Raw genomic sequence first — 15,406 nt, 5'->3', positions numbered from 1 at the left:
TTGGGGGGGGGGGGGCGGAGGAGATGCTTTGAGGGGGCCGGAGGGGATGTTTGGGGGGGCGCCTGGAGGGGATGCCTGGGGGTGCCCGGAGGGGAGGCTTTGGGGGTGTAGGGCGTTCAGGGCGCGGAGGAGGGTGGGGTGCCGGGGCAGGGCAGGGCGCGGGTGGGGGTGCCGGGGCGGGTGGCGGTGCCGCCGGCGAGTGCCGGCACATTCCGGGCAGGCGCACTGGGCCGCGGGGCGGCGGCGGGGCGGTCGGAGCCCATGGAGGCGGCGGGGCCGCAACCGGGCCCGGGCCCCGCGGCGGGGCCGCAGCCGGGAGCCGAGGAGATTGACATGTCCCTGGGTAGGTGCGGCGGGGCGGGGGTCTCCCCCTCCACCCGGGCCGGGGGCGGTGAGGCGGTGGGGTGGGCCCGGCGCGGGGCTCCGTGCACCCCCGGGCCCCCCCCCGCTGCAGGGCTCCGTGCGGAGCCCGGGGAGGTGTCTGTGCGGTGCGGGGGCAGGTGGGGCCGGGGAGAGGGGCGTGGGGGGGGCCCCGCAGCGTGGGTATCCCCCCCGGGACAGCGGCAGCCGGTGGCGGGGACCGGGCGGGATGAGGCGGTGAAGTTGGGGTGGGGGGATCACGGGTTGAACCCCACGGGTGGGCTCCACACCCCGTAAGGGCGGCGGGGAGAGCGGCAAGCTTCCAGAAACGAGCCCTCTATCGCAATAGGGCCGTGAGGCGGTGGTGGGGCGCGTGGGCTATTTATAGCGACGGGCTCGTGATGTTGGACACGGCGCTGGCACCCGCCGTCCGAACCGGGCGCCAACAACTGCCCTGTTATTGACTCCCGAGGCCCGGGCGGAGGCACTTGGGCGATGGGCCTTGGGGGACTGGCGCGTTGACGTCGCTGCCGCCGTGGGAGGAAAGGCCACCGAACACCTTTTGTCACTGGGTCGGCTTCCTAACCCAAACCTCGGGTTGTTTCTTCCCAGCAGCGAGCCACTCGCCGGGAACAGCAGAACGTTTTCCACTGCAAACCCGAACTGATCCCTTGGCCGATGCACCCTTGTTTATTTACAGCCGTAGCAGGTCCCTAATTTTTCATTTAGTTGTTTTCCCCCAAGGTGCTGCACACCCGTTTCGTGTTTGCTGACCTGTGATACTCCCTGTGCTTTTTGCTCTCCCGCGGGGCCTCCCCCTGTCAGACTGCCGGTGGTCCACCTCTGTGTCCCATCTGGAATACTCCTCGCTCAGGGCGGGAGGGAGGACTGGGAAACAAGAGCCCCGGGAAGAACTGGTACTTGTACCGCTCGCTGCTCATTTCTGTGCTTTCAGATACAGCGGGCTATGTCTGAGTGAGCAGTCGCAGGGAAAGGCAGGAATTACTCTAAAGCTGCCCTGATAGATCTAATTCTGTCTTGAGGGCATGGGGGTACCTTAAATGACCTCTCAGGATCTCTTCCAGCCTTACGTAGTACTCATTACATTGCTCTGTTAACCCCATCATATTTATGGATGCAAAAGACAGGGTAAGGACTCATACCCAGATGAAAAAAGACTCTGAAAGGTGACAGACGGGACACCTGAGCATTCATCTCTCTGTTCCCTGCTAGCTCTTCCTTGCGCTGTAGACAGCCCACCCCTGGATGCCTGCATCCACCTCCCTCCAGAGCCGTCCATTTCCCTGCGGAGCCGGCAGGGATGCTGGCGATGCGCTTCAAAGCAGCCCGTGCCCCAAATAGCACATGTCCCAAAGGCACACTTAGCTGAGATGGTTAGTGCATTTGTAACACCAGCATGGCCCAGCCTCTCCCAGTGCTCTCTCCCTGGCAGACCTCATGGCGGAATCACAAAAGCGGTCACGCAGCCTATTCTTACATCTGCCCTCGTTTGTTTTCCCTGGGCTTTGTATTAATTTGGACGCAGGAGTTTCTTGATAGAAAATGACAAGTGACAAGTGCTGGAGGTATGATGTGCTGTTAGTGATAATCACCTATTGAGAGCTAATGGCACTTCTGTGCGTTCACTCCAGTGACTCATTAAGGAGGTGGAGTAGCCACTGCCTGGGAAAAGGCCTGATTTGGACACTTCTTTCCTCACTAATTTGTTAAAATTCTGCTTGAAGCTTAACAGATGTGCCTTTATTGCTAAATATTTTCTGGAAGGTTTGAGATTAAAAGAAGAAATTGTTGGAAAATAGGAATTAATGAAGAGATGTCTTTTCTCTTAATCAGAGCAGCTTGAATTACGAAGATCCCCTTGATTTCAGACCAGCTCGTTGGGAACTGAGGGGCTTTGAGCTGTTTCTTGATAGAGCTCTGCATCTAAAAGTACTTTGCGCGTGGTCCAGATACCTCAGCTTCTTCTTTTAAAGAGTTAAAAACACTTGTTCAGGATGGGCATGAGCTTTCAAAACCCTGTCAGGTGTTCTCTGGGTGCTGCAGGTGGATCATCTCCTTCCTTTATTTATGTCCCGCTGTCCTAAAGCACCGCAGTTTGGAGGATGTGCCGCTGGTTACGGCGGCCGTGCCCAGGGCAGCGCCCGGAAGCTCGGCTGGCTCCCAACTGGTGCAGCACGGTGCCAAAATGGCCGTGGGAGAAATTGGGTGTTGTCTTCTCGAGGTTATTGATGTAGTTTTAAACCAGAAGTGTCTATATCACAGGGAAAATAATGGGTTGTTTCATATGGGCTCTGCGCCTTGGGAACCGCGTTTGGATGGTGTCTTGCAAAGCAAGCGAGAAACACCTTGCGGTTCCTGGAAGAGCTCAGTAGAGTACATTTTCAGAGCCGCCTAATACGAAGTTTGGGTGAGGGGAGCCCTGGTACATTGGCAGGACATCCCCTCCCGGGTCCGTTTGGCTGCATTCGGGCTGTTTTATACCCCTTTTGTGGTGAAGCGGGGCCTCAGAGGTGGGAGGTGGCTGTGTGGTCCCCGCACTCGTGCTGCAGCTGGCTGGTTGCCCTCCCTCCTGTCTGCAGGGTCCCCAAAATATCTCACTGCTGCTGGCAGCAGGGCGAGCATGGCAATCGAATCGACGTGGTCAGCATGAAACACGAGAGCTGGTTCCCTGAGTGCGGTGCAGATGGGTTGATAGGGCAGAACCTGGGTTTTGCAGGGGAGAGCAGGTGGCCCCTGTGCAGTCCTCTTGTATTTGGGATATTCTCCCCCTCTGCTTCACCAGACAGCAGCAGAAGCTAAGAGGTTCCTGCTCTACGTTAGCTGTATTGGGTGATTAAGCAGGAGCAGCTATCCCAGATAGAAAATCAAGAATCAAGTCCTGAAGACTGAAAACTTAAAACAGAGAGTGCTGCTCATGTTCTTTGTGCGTGTTGCATCTATTTACTTACTGGTTTTTGAGCCATAGAGGTTTATGGGAGCTTCATCTGGGACCACCGAGGGTTAGAAACTTGCTTTATTTTTCTTAAAGCACTGTGGAAAGACGTGCAGGCAGCTGACTCCAGAGATGGGAATTGAAAGGAAACCATCCTACAGCTGCCCGGTGAACCATGAGTGTTTGCAGGACCGCAATGTCCCCTTTCTTGTCAGTCCTTCCCTACAAGCGAGAGTCCCTCCCCGCAGCCTTCACGTCGCAGCCTGCGCTGCACCGAGCTTCAGTTCCCCTCGTTACAAATTTAGGTGCTAGGGGATGGACATTCATCCCACCCATGTTTGCGTGACGCTTGAACAGCATTTGTGTTGCTGATACCTGGGGGATACGTCCTCTGCACGGGGCAGTGCCTGTGTCCCATGCACAGCATGGAGCGGCCGTGGCAGCGTGGGTGCCCCCGTGGGTGCTGCTTCTGCCTGTTCTCCCCGCTTTGACCACCTCTCCTGGAGCCTCCCATCAGTTTCGTCCTGCTCAAAAACTGTTCTCTGCCCAGCGCTGAGCTGCTGGTGCCCCTGCGAAAGCGTATTCCCTTACGCTTGTGCAAAATCTGGAGGGTTGGATGCCTCGGTGGGACATGGGACTGGAATCCCTGTCCCCCCCGTGGTGGATATGTGCTGGGTGGTAGCACGTTTTTAAATAATTTGCTGTGCTCTAATCTCTAGCCTGCAGGAGCTGAGTGAATTGATCCTATACTTTCTGAGCTAAGCTTAATCTTTTATTGTCCGGCCAGTGCAGCTCACAGAACCGCAAGCTCCGTTTTTACTGCGGACGGTTGCAAGCACTGAAAGTGGGAATCCCCGTTGGTAGAAAATGCAGGTTTTTACAGGTTTCCCCTTTGCTGTTTCGGTTTAGATGACATCATAAAACGCCACAGGAAAGAGCAAACAGATGCTGGCGCTGCGGGGGACAGCCGAAGGCAGCAGGTCAAGAACAGGAATTCGGCGTACGGGTACGGGCGGCCCCGTTTCCGCGCCTGGATGCAGAGGAATTTGCAAGGTGGGTGAGTGCCGTGGGACGGCGGGGGCCTGCCAGGTGGGAAAACATGGTCGTGTCACGAAATACAGCCCTTATATCCCTCTCCTGTCTGATCCCTGCCGGCATATAAGATGTACTCGGGCTCTGAATAGCTTTTCTCTCTGCAACAATGGAATATCAGGGCCCTTTCAGAGCATAAATTCATCCATTTCTCTCCCTTCCACCCTCTCATGAATTACTAATTCAAAGTGACTTAATATCTATTCTCTATTCCCTCTTGGCTTTGCATATTTTAATTATGCCTCTTCCTAATCCTCTTTTTCCCAGAACACACTTAAATTACCCCTTCAGTAACTGTCTGTGATAGCTCAGTTATTGGAGCTAATTTGTCACTTTTGCCAACCATGCTATTTTTATGATGAGGTTTTTTTATAATACTGAGTGATCACACACTAATCTATGTTTGGTTCCACTCGCTTTTATCTCCAAAACCAAACTGATCTGTGGCATGAAATGCCATCTCCATCAAAATTTTGCTTTTTTTTTTTAAAAAAAATCACTGCTAAATCACTTTACTGAAGGTTTTAGTGGCATTTTGCAGAAGGTTTTAGCATCTTTGCAGCCTTCCCTTGGGGTGCCAGTGGTAATGGGATCACTGGGAGCAATCCTGCTTCTCTCCGATCTGCCTCCCGCTCTTGTGTTCATGGTCTCCACCACACATTGACTTACTGAGGGTCGCTCTGGTTCAAACCAGAATGGTGGTAATTGCCCTTTGCAAATTGATTTTTCTGTCAAAAACACAGGCTTTGATATTCTTCCACGCTTAAGCGACTACTGCGTGCAGAGTCAAATAAATCGAACAAAATATTTTTTTTGGCTATTTCTCAGAAAGGAGAACTTTACTGTTCGTTTATAGAATTATTTCTGCTAGTCTTAGTGTTTCATAGGTTTTAACTGAGTCTGAATTCTGCCCTGCCAAGTGCAGAGACCCACCGTGCTGTGTGGTGCTGATGTCAGTAGCAATTTTGGGAAGCTCAGCACGACTGGGAATTTAGCCCATAATTCTTCAGGGGCTCATTTCGCTTCGGTCCTGGCTGAAACACAGTCCCTTCTGGGCTGAGACGTGATAACCCTTATCCGAATGACAATCAGAACAGCCCGGCGCTGTAATGATGGAGGATGGAGAAGGGTATTATGCTGATTAAACCAGCAGGAGAATTTGTGTGAGCGAAGTGCTGTTATCCCTCCTGGAATATGCCTTAAACCGTCTCCGCAGTGGGGAAAGATGATTTTTAATGACAAGAAATTTGAATTTCAAATCTCCTCGGAAAAAAAGAGAGTCAGGCATTGGGGCATCTCCCCAAACTGGTTGTGCTGGGCAGAGGTGCCTCTTGGCCAGCCCAGGTGTGCCGGGCATCGGGCTCTGAGCCTGCATCCAGACACGGTGGGGGTCTTCCCTACCTGCTGATGCTGTGGGGCTTTATTCACATGTTCCTTCACCAATAAATACCTGCCAGCCTTTTTGCAGAGACGGAGCCCAGTTCAGGATGCATGTGGCAGATGGAGGCCTTGGTCCCCAGCTGGTGGACGCGAGGTACCCTTGGAGGCTGAGGGCTCCCTCGTTAGTTAATTGCACTGGCGGAGGTGTGCCCGGAATGCACTGCTGAGCAGAGGCTCACTAATAGGAACTGACTCAAAGGGGCATGATTTTATGGTTACAGAATCACAGAATCCCAGAGTGGTAAGGGCTGGAAGGGCCCTCTAGAGCTCCCCCCATCCCACCCCCTGCCAGAGCAGGGGCATCTCCAGCAGTGGCACAGGACAGCGTCCGGGAGGGTTTGGAATGGCTCCAGAGTGGGAGACTCCCCCCCCTCTGGGCAGCCTGTGCCAGTGCTCTGCCGCCCGCACAGGAGAGAAGTCCCTCCTCAGGTTGAGATGGAACTTCCCATGGTCATGTTTGTGCCCGTTCCCTCTTGTCCTGTCACTGGGCACCACTGGACAAAGACTGTTCCCATGCCCATGGCACCCTCCCTTTAAGTATTTATGAGAATTGATAAGATCCCCCCTCAGTCTTCTCTTCTCCAGACTGAAAAGCCCCAAGTCCTTCAGCCTCTCCTCATAAGAAAGATGCTCCAGTCCCCTCATCATCTTTGCTGGACCCTCTCCAGCAGTTAAATCAATGCTGCCTTTGGCATTAGTCCCTCCCATCGCACCGATGGGATGCCCAGGAGAGGCGGCTGCAGGGAAGATGCCCTCTCCAGGGTGTGGGAGAGCTGCGTTGCGAGGCTTGGTGGCCCTCAGGATGGCCATCTGGCAAGACGGGGCAAGGCAAGAGTGGTTGTTGAAGGGAACAAGAAAGGGAAAAACAAACTGTGGGGAGAGAAGCAGGAGGGAAGGAAGGGCTATGAAACACAGTGAGACCATGTCTGGTCAAAAAGACACAGTTTGCCAAAATTCAGGTGTTTGTTGGGAGAGGAACATTTGCACACCTTCACGTCTGCGGTGAGAGGGCATTGTTTGCAACGAAAATAACTACTGGGCCCAGAGAGCTCGTGAACAGCATGGCATTTTTGGGAGTGTTCCCAGGCAGCACCTCCAGCCACAGGGAGGGACGTGCTCTTCAGGAGGTGCTTCACATGGGCATAGAATCACAGAATCATAGAATCATCTAGGTTGGAAGGGACCTTTAAGGTCACCGAGTCCAACCATCAACCTAACACTGCTCAAACTACCACTAACCCATGTCCCTCAGCACCTCGTCTGCCCGTCTGTTAAATACCTCGAGGGAGGGTGACTTGAAATCCAGGCTGGGCGGAGAATGGATTTAGAGCAGCCTTGAGGAGAAGGACCTGGGGATGCTGATTGAGGAGAAGCTCAACATGAGCTGGCAATGTGTGATAGTAGACCAGGAGGCCAACCGTATCCTGGGCTGCATCAGCAGAAGTGTGGCCAGCAGGGCGAGGGGGGGGATTCTGCCCCTCTGCTGTGCTCTGGGGAGACCCCCCTGCAGTGCTGCCTCCAGCTTGGGGGGTCCCAACATAGGAAAGACATGGACCTGTTGGAGTGGGGCCAGAGGAGGCCCCGGAGATGCTGGGAGGGCTGGAGCCCCTCTGCTGGGAGGACAGGCTGGGAGAGTTGGGGGGGTTCAGCCTGGAGAAGAGAAGGCTCTGGGGAGACCTTCCAGTCCCTGAAGGGGGCCTACAGGAGAGCTGGGAAAGGACTTTTTCCAAGGGCATGTAGAGATAGGACAAGGGGGAATGGCTTCAAACTGGAAGAGGGGAGATTTAGATGAGATATTAAGAAGAAATTGTTGACTGTGAGGGTGGTGAGCCCCTGGTGCAGGTTGCCCTGAGAAGCTGTGGCTGCCCCATCCCTGGAGGTGTTCAAGGCCAGGTTGGACCAGCCTAAACCATTGTATGGTTCTATGATTCCCTGGGCAGCCTGTTCCAATGCTGGACAACCCTTTCAGTGGAGAATACACATGCCCTGCTGCCCGTTTGTTCTAGAGCCAGAGCCGCTCAAGTCATCTTCACTTGTATTCCAGTGTCCCCAGCCCACGCTGGCCGTGTCACACGCTGCAGCCTTCATTAATCACTGTGGTGGTGGCCTCAGACAGCGGTGTTGCCGCTGCCTCAGAACACTTCATTTCTAATTGCTCCAAGTCATTATAAATTGCTGCGATGGAGGAATCGATGGTGTAGGATCAATACCTGCTCTGTGGTTTGTACCAGCGAGTTCTGCTGTATGTATGGTCCATGGTTTAACGGCACTCGTGCTGCCCTCTGCCACGCACTGCTTTGTGCCTGGTGCATACACCCCTCTGAGCAGGCGCGCACGTTTCGCTGGTGTAGCAACTCGGAAGGTGTCCACACCAGTATGACTACAGAAGTAGTAGTCGTGAGGAGTAATTTGGCTTTGGTGCATTGTGCCTTCGTCTGACGGAGCGTTTTCCTCACTCCGTGCTTCGGCGCGCATCAAAATCACAAACAGGCTTAGGGAAAAGTGTTACATGCAAGAATGGCTGTCCGTGTGTATATGCTGCGCAGGTATGTAAAACAGCAGTGGAAGGTGCCTCCTCCAATATATGCAGGATATGTCAAGCTGAAAAAAAAAAAAATTATATATATATACAAATTATGGTCCCTTCTTCACTTATCGAGTGCCTATAATATGGGCACTCAGAGCTCTTCCAGGCTGCTGTGGGGTTGGCTCCCGGATGCTTGAGTCACTCGCCCATCTGTATCAAAAGGCTTTTTCCATTTCACGGTTAATTCATACCAATGTGAGCTCTGACAACAGATTGACAGGTTTCCTGATGTGAGCGTTCCTGCCTTTATTAGGAATCAGAATTGTGGAAGGCTTTTCTCTTCTGTATGCTTTCAGATCAAATAACGTGTTTGTCAGTCCTACGTATAGTAAGAATGTTGGTGAGACATTGGAAAGATAAATTATTTAATATTCTGCAAAATTAATTTACTTTTCTGGAATAAATGAATGTGATTCTTGCATCACTATTTATATAGATACTACTGTATCATATTAAGTTAACTTTGTAATCCATTTGCAAAACTTTAATCGTAAACTGAGTTTTGAAGGATGCTAAAATAAGGGTTTATTTTCATAGGACCTAACCGTTTCAGACGAGGTTTTGGACAACAACAATACAATCGGAGACAGTTCAGGAATACTGTGCCTAGTCCCAGGAGAAGAGCAGCTGCCCCATTAAATGGAGTGAGCCCTTTAAATCGCCAGGCATCGGCTCCGGAGGTAAGGGGGTAAGGAAGGTACAGCTCTTCCCAAGCGTTATGTAGAAATCTGCTGGATTTTGTGATCCTGGATCACCCTGAAGAACAATCTACATAAAAGAATTTACAGGCACCATCTTTCAAGTGTCTCTGCATAGCATTTGTATGCATACGTGAGCACAGACGCATACGCATATGAAATAGCAATTTTCCAGTTGGTTTTATAAGCTTATGACTTGGCTTAATTCTACTGAATCAGTACCCGTGGGTTTTGCAAAAAAGATTTTTTTAAAAAAATATGTTCTTAAAAGATTTGAAAATATTTCCTAAAAGATGTGAAAATATTTCCATAAAAACAAATTCCATGTCATCTTGTCTTACTGTTATCATTCAGAGGAGGTTTGGTGAGATTCACCATTATCTGTCCTCCACCCGGAGCATTTTCCAAGGTGCAGTGAAGTCAGAGGACAGCCTGTTGTTGACTTCAGGTGGCTTTGCTTCAGAGACATACTTTTCACTAGCAAGAGGATATCCCCCCAGAGACACCGATTCCCAGGACTGTGACAGCCAAGGGTCAGATTGCCCATGTCCTTTAGTGTAAAATGCATTTTTTTTCATCCGTGGCTTTCCCTTTTTCAAGTTTAAATGTTTAGGTCTTGTCTCTGCTCAAAAAAAAAAAAAAATTTGAAATATTTTAATTTGGTTTTTGAGTTCTTTTTAAGACTCAAGAGATGGGAAGGAAGGCACATGTTTGCCATTAAAGTAATTCTTACAGCTTTTCTTCTGGGCGTCGCTAATATTAAACTGGCTTGGTGTAGAAGGTGGAAATCAAGCGGGTAAATAGTCCTCTGTGAGAGGGGGTTGTTCTTTTCCGCACTGATGGAAATCCACTCGCTTAGGAGGTCACATATGCTCAGTAAGCTTTTAAAAAAACACCGAAGTGGCGAACATGATGGCACATTCACTGGCTGTGTCCAGGGGGTATAAATAAGAGAGCCCTGGACCGAGCGTGCGTGTGCATGGAGTGTGGCTATTCCGGAAAATAAAGACTGCGATGACTCAGATGTTAAACGTGGCTGGGTATTAACGGAAAGTAATAAGCAGTTGCTAGGAGGCATAATTCCACAGTAGCTTCCAGCTAGGAGGCATAATTCCACGGTAGCTTCCATTTTGCAGAAGTAAATCGAGTGGGAAGAATGTGGAAACGCTTCTCAGTTGGTGGGTAGGAGCAGTGGTGGTGGTTGTCCCCCAGGAATAAATGGGACAGAGCCCGTGGCAGTTTGTGTCAGTAACTGTGGGAGGACCTACACTGCCTTCTGATGGGCTTCACCCTTCAGAGCTTGGGCCGGGCAATGGACATGTCCGAACAAGAGAGTCAATGACCGAAAAGGAACCTGGGCAAAGCTGTCACGCTCAGCTCCTGTGAGATTTGCTCGCCGTGGACTCATTTTTTGGGGGGGGTATTTCCACATTAGAACAAAACATTCTTCCTCATACTTGTAGTTTCATGCCCAGGACCCGAGGCACACGTACTCAGCGTTGACAAGAGCATAGACTAAGTCCGAGTGTTGAGACTACATCAACGCTGCTCAGTAGAAATATTCCTGCCGCAGATGCAAAAGACCACAGAAGAGGCCAGGTTTTAACAGACTTAGCGAGGAATCGGTTTCCCATCACGAAAATATGAAAAGATAAAGAAAAAAAAAAAGCACTTTCAGGGCAGGGTTGTTCTGTTGCAAAGGCAAACCAGTTGGGAATGAGAACAGGGGGGACGCAGAGCCCACGGCGCGGGGCTGAGCCCCCCTTGGGAGGGATCTGAAAGCAGGGAGGGACCGACGGCAGCGTCGGCAACTGCCGCCTGCACATCAGAGCGGGCTGGATATCCCCCGGGGACGGAGCCAAAGAAAGTATCAAATAAACGCAGCGGTTTGTCCGGCAGCGGCGGTTGGCTGAGGGGAGGACGGTGGCGAGCAGGCGCCCGCCCTCGCTCCCTCTCCGGGCACCGCAGCTGCGGCATGAGCGCCCGCGGCTGAGCTCTCCTGCCTCTTCCAGGGCAACAAGAACGACTCTTTTGCCAAAAGCAGCAGCAGCAGCCGGCAGCCGGAGGGACGGCGACGGCCACCCCCAGGCCCTAAGAGGTTCAGAGCAGCTGCCGCCAGCACCCACGCCCCGGGGAGAAGGTAAAATCTTGGGTAACTCTGTGCTTTTTTTTTTTTTTTTTGGTTTTTGATGATTCCCAGTGCAGCTCCTGAGACTCCGCGCTCAGTTGGTGCCAGCTAGGAGCGGCTACAGCCCTGTGCTCATGCAACGTGAGAAAAAATACCCCTGGGTTTGTTAGGAAAGCACCTGGAGATAAAAACAACCTCGTGCTGATAGTTAATAATTCAGGTATAAGATCTGTCATTTTATTTTAGAAAGCATGGGAAATGTGACCTTTGTATTTTTATTAAATTTTTCCTCTGTCACTTTGGGGAAAACTTTTGCAGGGTGAAATAGCATGTATTTCCATAAAGGCAGGAAATACAGATTCCAGTCGTAAGGATAGGCAGGGGGAGGGAGGGAGGGAGGGTGTCCTGCAGAGGGGCCGCAGGAGCAGACGCTGCACCCCGGGAGCTGTGAGGATGGCAGCCTCCGGGCACTGGGCAGCCTCCGGGTGCTGCCTCTCTCACCATGGTCCTTGTGTTCTCCGAGCTCCAAAGGAAGCTCCATCGCAGCCCCGACATTCTCTGCTCTGAGCAGAGCAGGGACTGAATGACCTCCAGGGTCCCTTCTGATCAGATTTTTTGTCTCTGGTTTTCTTCCTTTTTTTTTTTTTTTTTTTTAATGAGCAGGGTTCAGAACAAACACAAGCTGTTGTTTCATTTGAGCAGAAAAACGAGTTCCTCCGAAATCCTTTGCTGGCAGAAAAAACCCATTGGGCTGAACTTGGTAACACACAGCCTCGTTTGCTTCTCATCCTGTTTTTCTGTGCCACACTGGGTTCGGTATTTCGGCATTAAACTTTAGGCGAGACCTGGCATCATATTCACGGATGCCCTTTTCTCTCTCCCCCTTCCCCAGCAGGCCTTTCCTGCTGAACAGGGCACCGGCCTTCCAGCAGAAGCGGATGCAGCAGCGCTTCTCCAAAGCCAACTTTCAGAGAGGGGTCAGTATCCAGACTTTTTTTTTTCTGCAGCCTGCTGACGGTGACAAGCCTTCGGTATTACCAGCCTTTGCCCAGTTGTATCTTTGCTTCTAAAAGCTACTGGGAGAGACGGATGACTTCAGGAATGAATATATTCCTAGGAAAGTGGTTGCAGGACAGGCAATTGTTAATCCAGCTTAATCTACTGGCTGGGAAATAAAACCTGGGCAGGTGATAAAAGTAAACCTTGCAGCTTGTACAGCAGCACAAGCAGAGAAAAGTAAAGCCACCCCATACAGATCGCTGTGCCGGCAGGAAACCCAAAGCTAGCAAACTTCTTGACAACACGCAAGGAAAGAGCTATTCAGATACACCAAATGAAATACTGGAGGAGGAATCATTGTTTCTGGGAGCTAATTCATAGAATCATAGAATCATAGGATGGTTTGGGTTGGAAGGGACCTTAAAGACCATCCAGTGCCACCCCCTGCCCTGGGCAGGGCCACCTCCCCCCAGCCCAGGTTGCTCCAAGCCCCGTCCAACCCGGCCTTGAACACCTCCGGGGATGGGGCAGCCACAGCTTCTCGGGGCAACCTGCGCCAGGGGCTCACCGCCCGCACAGGGAAACATTTCTTCCTCATATCTCATCTAAATCTGCCCTCTTCCAGTTTGAAGCCATTCCCCCTCATCCCATCACTCCATGCCCTTGTAAAAAGTCCCTCCCCAGCTCTCCTGGAGCCCCTTTAGGGACTGGAAGGGGCTCCTGAGGTCTCCCCGGAGCCTTCTCTTCTCCAGGCTGAACACACCCAACTCTCTCAGCCTGTCCTCATAGGAAAGGTTTTCTAGCCCTCTTTAAGTCTGTTTTTTTTTCTGTTTGTTTTGGTTTTTTTTTTATATATTTCACAGCAGATGGATGCTAATGGAGAAGGGAAACCACCGAGGATGAGAAGGTAATGGATGAAGAAAGGCACGCTGCAAACACGACGTGCTCTTTCATGCTGGAATCGAAGCTGGCTACATCTCCCTGTCTCGGCAGGTGGCAAGTGAAACCCAGCGCCGGGGCAGTTCTGACGGTTTCTGTGGCTAATCCCCAGGCGGGCCAGAGGGGCGCGTAAGTAAATGAGGTGACTTATTAGGACGGGAGCCCTACAAACGCCACTGCAAATCCCTTTAGCATTATTGCAGCTTCCCTTCTTCTATAATGAGCACGCAATGACTGGTTCAGACCCAAAACTGTTAGCAAATGATGTCTTGTTCCCTGCCCAGCGTATCTGAAAGGAGACGGTAATTACCCTGTGGCTCGTTTGTTACCCAGAGTGAGGAGAACTGGGAGGAGGTTGCAGCGGGAGGTGGCGGACTGGTTGTGCTCGGTGTGGCGGGGGACAACGCCGCATGCCCCGAAGAGACACGGCACGCTCGCTGTGACAGAGGAGCGCAGGGTGGGGGGACAGTGTCACCCCGGGCTGAGCCGTTGTAGCAGCCGGCAGCCATCTGGGGACAGGGAGAAGGGGGTGGAAGGGCTCTTGGCATCTCCTGGGCACTGGGAGCACCCCATGATAGCCTTGCCGTGACGCAGTCCCCTGTGCCCGGACTCTCCCAGCACCCTTTAGATTCACCCTTGAGGCTGCCCCAAGACGTGCCGTGGGACGTATGGGGCCTGCGGGTGTCTCCGTGGCTTCGTGCGGGTTTGCTGCCGGTGGGAAGCGAGCTGCCTTCGTGTCCTGAGTGACTGCAGGTCTGTGCTTTCCCCAGGCCCGGCTCCAAGCGCCCATTCCTGCGAAGCCGCAGGCCCCCGCCGCCGCCGGCCAAGCCCCAGCCCAAGGGGGTGCTGCTGAGGTTCAACTTCCGCGCGATGGCCAACCAGGTAGAGGGTTGTCGATGGGCCCGGCGGCGCCTTGCACCCTCCAGCAGCCCTGCCACTAAGCTCTTAACATCGCACTCAGGTTTTTGGGGCTGTCCATTGGGTTTGTGTGGCGTAAGCCGGGAGGACGGTCCAGTAGCCGCGTTGGCTTGGTTGCTCACACAACTGAAGGCACCTGAGAAGACTGCTCAGCCACCACAGACTCAGCCCAGTTTTCCCTGCTCTGTTGGCCCCTCTTGGCCTGTCCATATGCTCACTCGGAGCAGGGAGGTGCTGCTTGTGAGCGGTCCTGGCCGGGGAGGACCATTTCACTGTCGGTGCTCCCTACTCCTCAGAGACACACAGCAGCGGGCTTTGCTCTCTCTTTGTTTTGGTGACCTTCTCGGTGTCACGTTTTACGTATGGTCCAAAAGCCCCGGGGCAGGTCTGAAATCCTGCTCCACCTTCTTGAGTGCCGGCATTTCTTGTCTGGACGTTTTGGTTTTCCTTAATGCCTTGTGCTCAAATGCCATCTGCTTGCTCCTGTTCTTGCCGAAGACTCCCGGTGTCTTGGGGCTGGGCACTGCTTGGAGGTTCTCCAGCCGCACGCAGTCTGCCGAGCTCCTTGTCTCCATGTGCTGAGTGGTTTTAATTGACTAACCGGCTGTGAATCACCGTCCCGACTGATGGGCTCTAATCAATACCCTGCTGCAAGTTTGGCCGTGCTTTGCCACAAGACGCGGGACTGACTCGCTCTCCCTTTCCCCCGCAGACCAGCCTGACGCTGGATGAGAGGTTCTCTGGTCTGAGGAATAAGAGGCGCTTTACAGCAGCCAGGAGCGCCGGCCGGACCGTCACCATGCCTTAGCACCGCCTGCTGCTCGCAGGGACTGCCCGTAACAGTCCAGGCCCCGTAACGGGCAGCTCAATAAAACTCGATAGATTTCCTCTGAGATAGCTAATTTGGCACCGTGCCGTCTCCTTCCTTCCACGCAGAATGAATGAGCAACTGAGGGCAGGGACGAGGCAGGATGAGAGTTGGGGCCAGAGCGCGGGGCAGGCGGGACGTGAGCGGGGCGGTGGAGGGGGATGAGCAGAGATGGATTTGCAGGGAGCGCTGTGCCAGGGAGCCGCAGGGCTGGCACCAGCCCCGTCCCCCTGCCAGGGCACCACGTGCCACCCAGGGTGACTCCTGCAAGAGGGAGTGGGGACCAGCTCCAAGCCGTACCCGCAGAGCCTTCCCTGTGTGGTGGGACAGGGTTGAGAACACGGTGCCTGCCCGCGGGGAGCGGAGCATGTGCGCGGCTGTGGGACCTGCCCCAGCGGGGGATGCTGCAGCTGCCCGCGTTCCC

The 15,406-nt window shown here is 53.0% G+C and overlaps 1 protein-coding gene across 4 annotated transcripts; it reads left to right on the top strand.

Annotated features, from left to right (window-relative positions):
* The first annotated feature begins 233 nt into the window (after nt 1-233).
* LOC309675853 (UAP56-interacting factor-like) lies at nt 234-15,016 on the top strand. 4 transcript variants are annotated; one of them, XM_082488258.1, is made up of 9 exons: nt 234-343; nt 4,223-4,366; nt 8,970-9,112; nt 11,143-11,270; nt 12,154-12,235; nt 13,124-13,164; nt 13,251-13,325; nt 13,967-14,078; nt 14,827-15,016. In XM_082488258.1, the coding sequence occupies exons 1-9, from the start codon at nt 262-264 to the stop codon at nt 14,920-14,922; spliced, it is 903 nt and encodes a 300-aa protein (XP_082344384.1). In that variant the 5' UTR covers nt 234-261; the 3' UTR covers nt 14,923-15,016. The 4 variants fall into 4 exon arrangements, with proteins under 4 accessions (XP_082344384.1, XP_082344382.1, XP_082344383.1 ...); XM_082488256.1 differs by having other exon boundaries at nt 13,121-13,164; XM_082488257.1 differs by having other exon boundaries at nt 12,151-12,235.
* The last annotated feature ends 390 nt before the right edge of the window (nt 15,017-15,406 follow it).

This window comes from Vanellus vanellus, assembly GCF_965231255.1.
Source record: "Vanellus vanellus genome assembly, chromosome: 10".
Lineage (NCBI taxonomy): Eukaryota > Metazoa > Chordata > Aves > Charadriiformes > Charadriidae > Vanellus > Vanellus vanellus.
This window is presented reverse-complemented; position numbering and strand designations above follow the sequence as displayed.

Excerpts from the sequence above, each read along its gene's own strand:
- LOC309675853 (XM_082488255.1), top strand. The coding sequence starts at position 262 with ATGGAGGCGGCGGGGCCGCAACCGGGCCCGGGCCCCGCGGCGGGGCCG. Across the intron at positions 9,113-11,142 it reads GCCAGGCATCGGCTCCGGAG|GGCAACAAGAACGACTCTTT; the intron begins GTAAGGGGGTAA and ends TGCCTCTTCCAG. Across the intron at positions 14,079-14,826 it reads TCCGCGCGATGGCCAACCAG|ACCAGCCTGACGCTGGATGA; the intron begins GTAGAGGGTTGT and ends TTTCCCCCGCAG.